At 33.6% G+C, this 14,779-nt stretch overlaps 1 protein-coding gene across 1 annotated transcript; it reads left to right on the top strand.

The window, feature by feature from the left end:
- The first annotated feature begins 6,807 nt into the window (after positions 1-6,807).
- LOC120780547 lies at positions 6,808-13,087 on the top strand. The gene is made up of 3 exons (XM_040112808.1): positions 6,808-6,994; positions 12,601-12,921; positions 12,972-13,087. The coding sequence occupies exons 1-3, from the start codon at positions 6,865-6,867 to the stop codon at positions 13,028-13,030; spliced, it is 510 nt and encodes a 169-aa protein (XP_039968742.1). The 5' UTR covers positions 6,808-6,864; the 3' UTR covers positions 13,031-13,087.
- The last annotated feature ends 1,692 nt before the right edge of the window (positions 13,088-14,779 follow it).

Raw genomic sequence — 14,779 nt, 5'->3', positions numbered from 1 at the left:
CGTCCTCATCGGATTCCCTTATAGGATTCCGATAGCTCATGTCCTTAGTGAAAGTTAATTAACTTAAATATGTTAAATTAATGATTTAAGGCAATACAATATCGACTGCTAAATGTGTATATACAAGAAAATCGACTTTATACCTGAATATAAGAATGTCGAATTCTTCCAAATGCACTGCCGTTATGGCTTTATGTCAACTTCAGTAAGATGAAGAAGGTTAATTAACTTAAATATGTTAAATTAATGATTTAAAGCAATTCAATATCGACTGCTAAATGTGTATATACAAGAAAATCGACTTTATACCTGAATATAAGAATGTCGAATTCTTCCAAATGCACTGCCGTTATGGCTTTATGTCAACTTCAGTAAGATGAAGAAGGTTAATTAACTTAAATATGTTAAATTAATGATTTAAAGCAACTCAATATCGACTGCTAAATGTGTATGTACACAAAAGTCGACTTCATACCTGAACATAAGATTGTCGAATTCTTCAAACTGCAGTGCCGTTATGGCTTTATGTCAACTTCAGTAAGATGAAGAAGGTTAATTAACTTAAATATGTTAAATTAATGATTTAAGGCAACTCAATATCGACTGCTAAATGTGTATATACAAGAAAATCGACTTTATACCTGAATATAAGATTGTCGAATTCTTCCAAATGCACTGCCGTTATGGCTTTATGTCAACTTCAGTAAGATGAAGAAGGTTAATTAACTTAAATATGTTAAATTAATGATTTAAGGCAATTCAATATCGACTGCTAAATGTGTATATACAAGAAAATCGACTTTATACCTGAACATAAGATTGTCGATTTCTTCCAACTGCATTGCCGTTATGGCTTTATGTCAACTTCAGTAAGATGAAGAAGGTTAATTAACTTAAATATGTTAAATTAATGATTTAAGGCAATTCAATATCGACTGCTAAATGTGTATATACAAGAAAATCGACTTTATACCTGAACATAAGATTGTCGAATTCTTCCAAATGCACTGCCGTTATGGCTTTATGTCAACTTCGGTAAGATGAAGAAGGTTAATTAACTTAAATGTGTGAAGCTAATGATTTAAGGCAACTCAATATCGACTGCTAAATGTGTATATACAAGAAAATCGACTTTATACCTGAATATAAGATTGTCGAATTCTTCCAAATGCACTGCCGTTATGGCTTTATGTCAACTTCAGTAAGATGAAGAAGGTAAATTAACTTAAATATGTTAAATTAATGATTTAAGGCAATTCAATATCGACTGCTAAATGTGTATATACAAGAAAATCGACTTTATACCTGAACATAAGATTGTCGAATTCTTCCAAATGCACTGCCGTTATGGCTTTATGTCAACTTCGGTAAGATGAAGAAAGTTAATTAACTTAAATATGTTAAATTAATGATTTAAGGCAATTCAATATCGACTGCTAAATGTGTATATACAAGAAAATCGACTTTATACCTGAATATAAGATTGTCGAATTCTTCCAAATGCACTGCCGTTATGACTTTATGTCAACTTCAGTAAGATGAAGAAGGTTAATTAACTTAAATATGTTAAATTAATGATTTAAAGCAACTCAATATCGACTGCTAAATGTGTATATACAAGAAAATCGACTTTATACCTGAATATAAGATTGTCGAATTCTTCCAAATGCACTGCCGTTATGGCTTTATGTCAACTTCAGTAAGATGAAGAAGGTTAATTAACTTAAATATGTTAAATTAATGATTTAAGGCAATTCAATATCGACTGCTAAATGTGTATATACAAGAAAATCGACTTTATACCTGAATATAAGAATGTCGAATTCTTCCAAATGCACTGCCGTTATGGCTTTATGTCAACTTCGGTAAGATGAAGAAGGCTAATTAACTTAAATATGTTAAATTAATGATTTAAGGCAATTCAATATCGACTGCTAAATGTGTATATACAAGAAAATCGACTTTATACCTGAATATAAGAATGTCGAATTCTTCCAAATGCACTGCCGTTATGGCTTTATGTCAACTTCGGTAAGATGAAGAAGTTTAATTAACTTAAGTATGTTAAACTAATGATTTGAAGCAACTCAATATCGATTGCTAAATGTGTAATCACAAGAAAGTCGACTTTATACCTGAACATAAGATTGTTGATTTCTTCCAACTGCATTGCCGTTATGGCTTTATGTCAACTCCGGTAAGATGAAGAAGGCTAATTAACTTAAATATGGTAAATTAATGATTTAAGGCAATTCAATATCGACTGCTAAATGTGTATATACAAGAAAATCGACTTTATACCTGAATATAAGATTGTCGAATTCTTCCAAATGCACTGCCGTTATGGCTTTATGTCAACTTCAGTAAGATGAAGAAAGCTAATTAACTTAAATATGGTAAATTAATGATTTAAGGCAATTCAATATCGACTGCTAAATGTGTATATACAAGAAAATCGACTTTATACCTGAATATAAGATTGTCGATTTCTTCCAAATGCACTGCCGTTATGGCTTTATGTCAACTTCAGTAAGATGAAGAAAGTTAATTAACTTAAATATGTTAAATTAATGATTTAAGGCAATTCAATATCGACTGCTAAATGTGTATATACAAGAAAATCGACCTTATACCTGTATTAAAGATTGTCGAATTTTTACAAATGCACTGCCGTTATGGGTTTATGCCAACTTCGGTAAGATGAGGAAAGTTAATTAACTTAAATATTGAATAATTTCGTAACCATTAGATACAAATGTATATATGTATGTATATCTTTAAATGGTTATCACGCACAATCGAAATAAAAGTACCGGGTACACTTGAGTTTATAATGACAACGTATGTAATTTATTATAAAAATCTTTTCTTCTGTATAATTTTATTTTGAAGTTAAATCTCCAATGTTAATTTTAACAGATAAGTTAAATGTTTTAAAATTTAATGTTAATAGATTGTGGGGGCACAGTGGTAATTGCAGCGCGCGAGATTGGTGTCCAAAAAAACGAGGGTATATAGAACGGATGGTGATGCTCGAACTGTGTGTGACGAAAAATGTTGTAGGTGCTGGCGAAAGGTGTCGACGCGGCGCAGTGTCAACGAATTGCGTAAGCGAAATGTGTCTGCTTTCTCGTTGTCCATCCTTTTTTATAAGCTTGTTGGTGTATAGGCTTGTGTTGTCGTGTTCTCAGCTGTGGTGAACTAAGCTTTCTTATTAGGGTGCGCCAGTTTTTTCCGGGTAGAGTGGGTGGATGCTTAAGTCATTTAAACAGAGTCCAACATTCGAAGGACTATTATTTGACCAAAAATCACATTTTAACCATTAACCACTCCTCGTATTCACCTGATATGGCACCGTGCCTTCTTCTTCCTTTTCGGAAAAATGCATTTTCTAATGAAAGGAAAGCGTTATGCGGGCGTAGAGACCATTCAAAAGGCTTGCACCGGCATACTGGCGGCCATACCGGCCAACCGGTTAAAACACTCGTTTGACATGCTTTTGGACCGTGCAAAAAGCTGTATTGAAGCAGAAGGAGACTATTTTAATAAAATAAATTGATTTTGCCGAAAAAATCATTTGTTCTCTTTTTTTTAAGTCTTGTTTACTTTGGAAAGCACCTTGTATATGTTAAAGTTGTTGTGATTGTTAATTTATTTCTTTGTTAATTTCTTTTGTTTATATATACTTTTAAAATCCTTATGTTGGTATATAGGTACACCCTACTACTTGGACTTGTATGTGTGTACTTATGTTTTGTGTAATTGAGAGCTCGTTGAAGAAATATTTACTCTGGTGAATTGAGCTTTGTTTTATTAGGGTGCGTCAGTTTTCACGGGTAGAGTGGATGAGGTTTAACTCATTTAAACAGTAATATATTGGAAATTTGTGCATCGTTAGAAGTTTTGTTCTGTTATTTAAATTATTAAATGTATTCATAAAACGAATTAAATGTAATACTAATTACAATACTAATTAAACTATAAAAACATTTATTTGCAGATTTATTATTAATTGTAAACTTTGGAGAAAATGTTTACCAATCACGACGCTACTTGCACTGGATATAAACTATATAATGATATCTTCATATTTCTTCTTATGAGGATGTAGTTTGTCGCCACCTATAATTACATCTTTTTCAGCAGAAAACTTTCCACTTTACAAAAATTCGAAGAATTCCATTGCGTATTCAAAATTAAATTTCAAACTTCTGAAACTTTAAAGCCGTTTTTGGTAAAACGCTTATTTTAGAGACCATAGTCTTTTAAGAGATTTGGAACTAAGTTTCCTAATATTCCAATTGTATCCCGTTATTTGTATAGCTATGTATATTATAGTGGATCGTGCTTTTCTATGGAGATTTGTTACACATCCAATCCTTCAGTGAAAATGGCTGTGGGCTGCGGATAGTTGACTTGTATATGACAAATCATATTATACTGTTGAAAAGAATGAGTTACTTATGCAACTTGACAAATAATTATGCACGTGATAATGAGGAGCTCTTAAAGTCGACCATATACTACGTAAAATGGTGTGCAGGGGCAGGTTATACTGCGCATGGGTGCATAATAATGCGCATGATATATTACTAAAAAAAACATGTTGATGAATATTTTCGCAACCAAGCTTCTTTCATAATATTATTTCAAACGTCGTTAAACTATTTTTATCTAATTATTATGTTTGAATATCCACTGGCCTTGTCGTATTAAAGTAAATGAAAACTCTCGACAACAAATATTTTTGGCAACTTGACTAAAATATGGAAGATTATGAAAGATGAAACGTTACTTACAAATACGACTTTAATTCGATGCGAATTAACTGCAACGAAAAAATCTTCTTCATTTAAAGCACATATAAGGAAAACCATGATTTTCTTACAAGATGTTTACTGACACTGTAAAGTGCTAATTTATAGTAATTACAAACTGCGCATTATTTGCACAATTGACCCCCGGCAACATAATTGCTATTTGCAAAGACACAAAAATTAATTAATTTACAAAAATGGAACTGAATAATCGCAAAGGGCAAAACATTGCCCTACACTTGTAAAAAATATCATTTAACAGAAAATAAAGTCTGAGAGGCTTATTTTATGCGGCAGAGTAGCGTTAAGCGTACGATCAAATTTGCCTTTTTCTAGTTTTACGCTTTTGAATCATTTTCAGCACACAAAAACATGTGCAAATCCTTTTGTTGAAAAAAAAAAATCAAATAACGCTGCCAACAGCTGATAACAGCAATTGTAGGCAGATTAAAGTAGAAGGAAGCAAGATATGTATAAATACCACAAAAGCTCTCCCTTAATATTTCAAATTCAAATTTAATCAGCGCGCTTCGTTGTCAAATCTATATGCCCAACAAGATGGGCTGAAAGCCATGAAGCCGTATCGACACACATCGAATTGCATCCGTTCGTGATTAAATCATTAGAAATAATCGTAACTTGGAAGGATCCGGAGACTTCAACTACGGTCTCTCAGCTCGTCGCTGCGATTTCTGCTGCAGAATTCCAAATTTCCTGCTTCATAATGCAATCCGTACATGCAGTCGTTCTACCTCTCAGCCAGCAATTACAATCGCCTGATGAAGATCTCGCAGAAGCCATTAGATTAGCGGACGACGCTTTAAAAGAGTTCGAAGAAATGCGACAAAATGCCGAAAAAAACTTTTTTTGATTATTAATAACGTTGAAGAAGTATACACCGAACTAGGTACAGAAATAAAGGTACCACGCCACAGTAGTCGCCAAATGAATCGCTTCAATTTGAAAACGAACAACGCTGAGGCATACTACCGTATTGCTTTTTATATTCCCTTTCTTGATACTTACATTGCCCATTGGGAAAGCCGCTTTCTTGACCACAGATCAGTGTTAGAAAATTTTTGTGTATTTTTCCCAAAGTACGAATTTGACGCTAAAAAAGCTCGAGAAATATTTTCTTTTTATGAAAGGGTGTTCAACTGTTCAGAACAAAACTTTCTTGCGTAGGTGAAAATGTGGAAACAGCGAACTTAAGGCAAGCATTTTCGGAATGCTCTCGAAGCTTTAGAAGCAGTGAACAAAACGTCTTTTGGGAATGTTTTCAAGATTTTACGCTTATTGGCGTTATTGCCTGTTTCAATAGCATCACCGGAAAGATTTTTCAAGTTTAAAGAGATAGGCTTAATGGTCTAGCATCAATGAATATTCATAGGAATATTGATCTGTCAGTTCATGAAATACTAGAAGAATTCTTTCAAAAACTGAGGAAAATATAACATAGAATGTGAGATCCCGTGTAATCCTCAATTAATCACTGAACTTCAGCGATACTGCTTGTACAAATGTAGAGAAAGTTCGAATTATGTGAATAACAACAAAAATCTTGTAACTTATTATAATTGCTTATAATTTGATGTGATTTTTTTTATCAATAACCTCATTCCAAACCCATATCAACAAACATATATTTTTCTCTGAGTTTAGGGGGTGTTTTAACACCAAAAACCCTCCCCGTGGATCCGCCACTGGTATATATGTATATATAAACATATTTGTGTCCATTTCTATTGTGGAAGCATAAACGTAAATGAAAGCGTTTACATTCGAAGTAAAAGCATAATGTAATTAAAATGCAAGACAATTCGTACATTCCGTAAATGTTTGTGAAGTACGTGATTAGATTTTATATCGCTTTAACCGTTTATTTTCAATTTATTTTTATTTGGTATTAGTAGTGAATAAGGTTGTATACCTAAAACTTATTAAAAGGTTTCTTCAAAAGTTTCCATTTTATTCGCTTTCAGTACAACATTTTGAGACTTGTGCTAATGTACTTTCAAAGTTTCTACCGCACGTTAATTTTAGCAATATGAATTCAAGTTTAGGAATATATTTCATAGTGATATTTGTTACATACTTTTTTACAGCAGAAAGTTCAACGGATTTTTCACGAGATACATATCTGAATGCTCTTCAGAACTCTCATCAATCTAGTTCGGGTACGTTTTTACAATAATATTGTATGAAGTTCTCACAATCATACTATAAAGATTATCGAACTACCGGGTGATTTTTTTTTTAACAGTGTTGTTACTAAAATATACAAAGTCGGATCAATACTTCACCTGATCCCCATATACCAAATATAAAAATGATAAGCTTGCTCATAGCTCTATATCTTATAAATTGGACAATATGTAAGGTATCTTCGGAAAATTAAGTGAACGTATAACACGGGATACTATATGCCCGAAATGTTTGGAAGTTTTCACGAAATTGCGGAGAAGAATGTTCTCGAGTATACTAGGGTAATGTCAAATTTTAAAGCAATCAATCCAGATAACTAAAATGTTCCTGATATCGACATTTTGCACTTACAGTTTAATTAAGTGAAAGTTTCTTAAAAATAATGTGGGTTAGCGCTGAATAGAAAAGTATTGCTCTAGACTTTAGTCTAAATTTCATACAGTATACCCCCGATAATTGTACTTAAAAAATTACACAATTTTTGGTTCAATTAACCAGGAAATCAACTAGTTGAATTGACAGTGTCTTCAATTACAATTCATCTTACATTCACATATTAACATGCCGTTGCTTACATTTTTAAAATGTAAATTGAAGAAGACTGTATTTTTTTTTTGTATATTGTTCGGCCTACATATTACTTAATTCACACAAAAACCTTTTCCCTAAAAAAATATGTTTTTATATGTAATTTAAAACTTCGAAAACTGACGAAGGCATTGGAGGATCATATTCTTTCTCTTTCTCCTCAACATCAGCCCTAATCAAAATATTTTCACCAAGAAACATAGGTTTTCAAATGCAGATTCCAGATATTATTTGTGGACGAAATTTGTTCATTCAATTAATCGGAGGAAATTAAAGCTCTATTTTTGTAATAACACATATATTTAACCAATTATACGGGGAAACTAAATAATCAGCTTGAATTAAGCGGGAAGATTCACTCGTATTTTGTATGCGATATATTTTTGACCGGTAAGGTGGTTCAAATAATCGGGGAAATCAATTGAGCATGGGATACTGTAATAGAGATCATCATAGATATTAATCGTTTGTCGTTTTTTCATATTTTGTAAACAACTCAAACACGAAAGGGTTACAAATAAATCAATTTTACATAAACTTCGTAATATTATGAAGCAAAGTGAATATTTATTTTTATTTTTATTGATAATTATGTTTTTTGACTATGTTATATCGGGTGATTTTTTAAGAGCTTGATAACTTTTTTTAAAAAAAAAACGCATAAAATTTGCAAAATCTCATCGGTTCTTTATTTGAAACGTTAGATTGGTGGACATTTACTTTTTTGAAGATAATTTCATTTAAATGTTGACCGCGGCTGCGTCTTAGGTGGTCCATTCGGAAAGTCCAATTTTGGGCAACTTTTTCGAGCATTTCGGCCGGAATATTTTATCGACAAATTTTGTTCAGCGATGAGGCTCATTTCTGGTTGAATGGCTACGTAAATAAGCAAAATTGCCGCATTTGGGGTGAAGAGCAACCAGAAGCCGTTCAAGAACCGCCCATGCATCCCGAAAAATGCACTGTTTGGTGTGGTTTGTACGCTGGTGGAATCATTGACCGTATTTTTTTCAAAGATGCTGTTGGACGCAACGTTACGGTGAATGGCGATCGCTATCGTTCGATGCTAACAAACTTTTTGTTGCCAAAAATGGAAGAACTGAACTTGGTTGACATGTGGTTTCAACAAGATGGCGCTACATGCCACACAGCTCGCGATTCTATGGCCATTTTGAGGGAAAACTTCGAGAACAATTCATCTCAAGAAATGGACCCGTAAGTTGGCCACCAAGATCATGCGATTTAACGCCTTTAGACTATTTTTTGTGGGGCTACGTCCAAGTCTAAAGTCTACAGAAATAAGCCAGCAACTATTCCAGCTTTTTGGAAGACAACATTTCCGAAGAAATTCGGGCTATTCCGGCCGAAATGCTCGAAAAAGTTGCCCAAAATTGGACTTTCCGAATGGACCACCTAAGACGCAGCCGCGGTCAACATTTAAATGAAATTATCTTCAAAAAGTAAATGTCATGAACCAATCTAACGTTTCAAATAAAGAACCGATGAGATTTTGCAAATTTTATGCGTTTTTTTTTAAAAAAAAGTTATCAAGCTCTTAAAAAATCACCCGATAGAAAATTTAATATTTGTTATCGACATATTTATTTGTAAAATAAAGTGTAAAAACATCTCTGAATAATGAAATGTAATAGATTTTGTGACTGTCACTTACAGAAGAGCAAAATCGTCTCAAGTCTCAAAAATTGTCTCTAACTTAAAATCTCAAATTTGGAGACTTGCGACTGTATCACAGTACAGAATCGCACGGTTAATATCTTTATTAATCTAGCCGTTCTCACTGCCGTTGGACATATGATAAAACAGATGTTTTTGCCATTCAAGAATTCACATCGCTTAATATTTATTAAAAAAAAACATTGTTATATAGTATTTTGTTATAAAAGCCGCCTTCTTTTAAATATTTTCCCTTTAATGGAAATAATGAACGCTTTTTTTTATTTGGGAAATCGACTTTCAGATGAATTCAGATTCATTGCGTTTAATTAATTTGTTGCTTACATTTTTTTCTCTTTGTGGTGTCTAAATCAGCTGTGATAATGTAATAGATTTCCAATGTTGACAAGTAGATGGCCCAAAATCGGAGTCGCACCGAGAGATTTAGAATGGAACAGTTTCAAATCACTTCGATGAAGTGGTTTCAACTGTTCTTTTTGTATGTCGAAATCTTGATAAATTTATAAGATTAGTGGGATAAACTACTCAAGAGCCGAAATCGTGTGATTAAGGGTCGGTCTGAACATGGTATTAAACTAACAGGACAATTGAAAAGTCCAGAGTCTGACACATAGATGGCACTAGTAGAATTAAATCCATATATGTTTTAGTTTGTCTCAACCTTCTAAATGTGCGTGTATAAATTTGACAGCTGTAGAATTATTAGTTTGTGAATTATATCATTTTGAGTGAAACAACTTTTGTTATTGTGAATAAATAGATAATATCACTTTTTGAACTGAAAAGTACAGTTGAAGGAAAAACTTGAAAAGATCCTCATAATAATTTTGGAGGGCCGTGAAGTGAAATTGTTAGAAAAAGCAGGCAATCTAAAGAAATCAACTGAAAGTATACATCATATCATTAACGAATATTTGGTTATGAGAAAACGCTGTGCAAAGTGGGTGCCCCGCAAGCGGCTGACAAGGCTATGGCGTCTGTATTTTCGGATGCGCATGGAATAATTTTTATTAACTACCTTGAAAAAGGAAGGACTATCAACAGCGACTATTATACAGCGCTAATGGACCTTTTTAAGAACGAAATCACCGAAAAATGGCCCCATTTGAAGAAAACAAAGTTCTGTTTCATCACAATGCACCGTGTCACAAGCCAGTGAAAACGGGGACCCCATCCACTGTAATCTCCAGATCTGCAGATACCTCTCTTACCATAAGGAGTAAAGTGTACCGGATGACTTAATCCTAATATTAGTTGTATGGGAGGAGGGCAAGTTTATATCCGATTTTATACATTTTTAGCGCAAAAATACGGTTATTGGAAAAACTCGCTTACTTATTTTTTTAAGATGACCAAATTCACATAATGGCCGTTATATGCGGTCGAAAGACTGCCGGAATTTCAAAGGTATATCTATTAGGAGAAGAAGACTAAGGGAAGTATTGACCCGATTCAACCCACTTACAGGCAGACAAACTACTATCGGGAACGAAATCTGTCTGAATTTCAGTTTCACATTTTCGGTATATTTGGGGTCTACATCTTCGCTATATGGGGACTTGAGCAGCTTTAGTCCGATTTTGACAATTTTAAGTCTTGAAATGGCATACCTTAAAGGTATTTATTTTATTTGTGCAAAGTTTTTTTACGATAAGTTGATTGGTGCTTGATTTGTGTACTGAAAAGTGAAAGAATCAGATGGAATTTAAGTTCACCGATTTCACCTATTTTCAAACTGTAACATAGAATGTCAAGGTAATGTCCCCATCTGAATTTGGTGTGTAGGTGTCTCTCTGGCTCATTTTTTATTGATTTATCATAGTTTTAGTAGTTTCTAATAATAAAGTTATTATATTGGGTAGGGTTATCAACCACTGCCACTTTTTTACTCTCTCTTAAGAGGTGTCAAAAGAATTTTTCCTGTGTGAATTTGAATACGTTTTACCAATTTTAATAAAAACTCTCCGCTTGCACGAATAGACAGTCACCCGGATTTGATCTTGTTTCGTCATACTGATCTGCATATCTGCATCCATAATATATTTATTTGTAGTAATATGTTGCAATAGTATAAAAAGAGTTAAATTTAGTGTTTTAAACACTAAGTGGGCAACTATGTCCAAATATTTATTACACGGTTTAGAATCTTCCAACATAACCGATTTATGCCAGATGGTCGTGGCTTCCATTCGATTGCCCAACAGAAACTGTTACTCTTTTTGATATACGTGTACTATCATACAAAATTGGGGGTTCACTGGTTTATTGATGAAAGAGTTATATCATTTACTATTCTTCGAATATTTCGTTTTGTTATCCGAGAAATTGTCAATTTTCATATGCTCAATCAAATTTTTTAGACTACTAAAGAAAACTTGTTGTAACCAGAGCATACTATTATTTTTACGTCAGTTGCGGACAGAAAATAATCATCCTCAAAGCTTTAGAATAGCGCCCCCGGTTTTCAGGGATGAATTGGGTAGGGGCCAATAGAGGAAGTTCTCAGGATATTTTATTAGCAAATTTAAAGGACCTGAAAAACTATTTTTTAACAATCCGTTTATACAGTTATAAATATTCGCTTAATCATACTAATACATCCATAGACATTGCAAATTATCAAGACTTTTTAACGACAAAAAAAATGAAACTTCATATGCTAATATTACTTGCTTCAATTGAAAACAGTCGTTAATAAATAATACAAGCAATATCTATGTATGCATTTAAACTCGAATATTCGTAACTGTAGGCTACTAGCCCTGAACAACTGATGATGAATGGCAGTAATAGATAACACAGTACAACAGCTAATCTGGGGGGTGAGAAATTCCAAGTCAGGGTGATGGTACTAGGACAGTATAGTAAAACTGTCAGTTTCTTTTTATGACCTTTTAAATTTGCCAAAATGTTACAACTAAGCGAAAAAACATCAAGATAAGGAAAAAATTTAAAATGTCATAAAAAAACTGACACATACGAACGCCAAACCCTTTGAGGGTTTTACTATACTGAGCTAGTACCATCACCCTGACTTGGAATTTCTCACCCCCCAGACAATAATCCCAAAAATGTTCCACAGTGTAATAAGCAAGGAGGAGCACGTCGCAAGTCGTAAATAATGTATATTTTTGTATATGGTTGTATACGGACTACAGGTAGTAATTGCTTTACACAATAAGGACGTCAATAATGAAAATAGAAATTATAATGCTTAACCGTAGCTTAAAGATTATAGTAAATAATTATGTTTTTATATGAAAATTCAAGTTCAATGCATATATTTTGATTTCAGGTGGCAATATTGGATACAATTACATACCTCCCACAAATAATAATTTGCAGCCCTCAAATGAAATATATGGACCTCCTACGTTTCATCAACCTGTCATTTATCAACCTCGAGACCACTGGTTTTTAGAGAAACTGAAGAAAAAAATAAATTTGTTTACAATTGGAAAAATAATTTTGAAACTGCTGATTTTTAAAAAGATTATCAAATTTATTGGAGTTATTTGTTTGCTCTTATTTCTTCCGAAATTAAAACATTTTCTAAAAGACGATATTTCTGTGGATGAAACCAGTGAAGAAAGCAGAAGTATTCGAACAGAGAAGGGTAACATTTTTTATTGTATAGTTATGATTTCCTAAGTTTCTTCTTTTCAGATGCTCTCGAGAAAAATATTGAAAATCTGCAAAATATAATTTTAAGATCAATTAATTAGAACTAAATTTAACAAGCCTTTTTTAAATATATTTATATTGGTTTATTTTTTCAGCTACATTACTATATATTTATTCTCTGAAATACAAGTAGTTTTTTCTTGAGTTAATACAATAAAAAGGAGACTAAACTAATTTTATCACTAAAAGGTAAGAAGTGAGGTTAAATTTGTAAAAAATTGGCATAGTTCATTGTAACTATATATCTTTCAGAAAAATAATAACATGTAGGCCTGAATAATAACTGATATTGGCTTAAATTTCGGTGATCTAAATATTTATCAAGAAAGCAACTTGATTTAAGAAGCTTCAACAAATTTATTTTTTCTGCTCACTGTATTATTATATCAATTACTAATATCAAAGATCAACAACCGACCTGATATTCACTCTGCGCCAAATCTTCGAAAAGACCCGTGAAAAGATAATCGTACACCTTTTCCACCTTTTCGTCAATTTTAAAGCTGTTGTGACATCACGAAAATGAGCTGTCTTTATGCCGCGATGTCTGAATTTGGTATCTCCGCAATACTAATACGGCTGTGTAAGCTGACGTTGAGCAATACCAAAAGCACCGTTAGGATCGGGAAGGATCTCTCCGAGCCGTTCGATACCAAACGAGGTTTCAGACAAGGCGACTCCCTATCGTGCGACTTCTTCAATCTGCTGCTGGAGAAAATAATTGGAGCTGCAAAACTCAATCGAGCAAGTACAATCTTCAATGTGAGTGTACCGCTGCTGGCGCACGCCAATGACATCGATATCAGTGGCCTCAACACTCGCGCCGTTAGTTCTGCTTTCTCCAGACTTAATAAGGAAGCAAAGCAAATGCATCTGGTGGAGAACGAGGGCAAGACGAAATTTTTCCTGTCATCAAACAAACAGTCGTCGCACTCGCGACTAGGCTCTCACGTCACTGTTGACATTCATAACCTTGAAGTCGTAGATAATTTCGTCTATCTTGGAACCAGTATCAACACCACCAACAATGTCAGGCTCTAAGTACAACGCAGAATAACGCTTAGCAACAGGTGCTACTTCGGACTAAATAGGCAATTGAGAAGCAGAGTCCTCTCTCGACGAACAAAAACCAAACTCTATAAGTCACTCATTATTCCCGTCTTGCTATATGGTGCAGAGACTTAGACGATGACAACATCTGATGAGTCGACGTTACGAGTTTTCGAGAGAAAGGTTCTGCGAAAGATTTATGGCCCTTTCCGCGTTAGCCACGGCGAATATCGCATTCGATGGAACGATGAGCTGTATAAAATATACAACGAGATTGACATAGTTCAGCGAATTAAAAGACATCGGCTACGGTGGCTAGGTCATGTTGTCCTAATAGACGAAAACGCTTCAGCTTTGAAAGCATTCGCAGTAACCACCGGTTGAAGCAGAGGAAGACATCCTCTGTTGGAAAGACCAGGTGGAGAAGGACCTGGCTTCGCTTGAAATCTCCAATTAGCTCTGTTGTTAGCTGTGCTATATTTGCGTTAGCGGTGTCTACGCCAGTAATATGGTCATTATATTCAAATCAGCTGACTTTATTTAGTGAAGGTTCTTCCATATATATATGTTGAATGTATCACCTTAATCTAAGCGATATACATACATATGAATGTATATAGAGTTAGATATATAATCCGTAAGATGTTAGCGGTGTCTATGCCAGTAAAGAAGAAGAATAACAAAAATGTTATTAAAACATACAAGGTGCGTTCCAAAGTAAACAGGACATTTAAAAAAAT

Source organism: Bactrocera tryoni, unplaced genomic scaffold, assembly GCF_016617805.1.
Source record: "Bactrocera tryoni isolate S06 unplaced genomic scaffold, CSIRO_BtryS06_freeze2 scaffold_25, whole genome shotgun sequence".
Taxonomy (NCBI): Eukaryota; Metazoa; Arthropoda; class Insecta; order Diptera; family Tephritidae; genus Bactrocera; species Bactrocera tryoni.
Note: the sequence above shows the minus strand (reverse complement) of the source record. Positions and strands in the feature narration are given on the sequence as shown.

Bases quoted from the DNA above. Each gene is read 5' to 3' on its own strand.
- LOC120780547 (XM_040112808.1), top strand. From the start codon at position 6,865: ATGAATTCAAGTTTAGGAATATATTTCATAGTGATATTTGTTACATAC. The intron at 6,995-12,600 runs GTACGTTTTTAC...TTTTGATTTCAG, and splicing joins CTCTCATCAATCTAGTTCGG to GTGGCAATATTGGATACAAT. The intron at 12,922-12,971 runs GTAACATTTTTT...TCTTCTTTTCAG, and splicing joins AAGTATTCGAACAGAGAAGG to ATGCTCTCGAGAAAAATATT.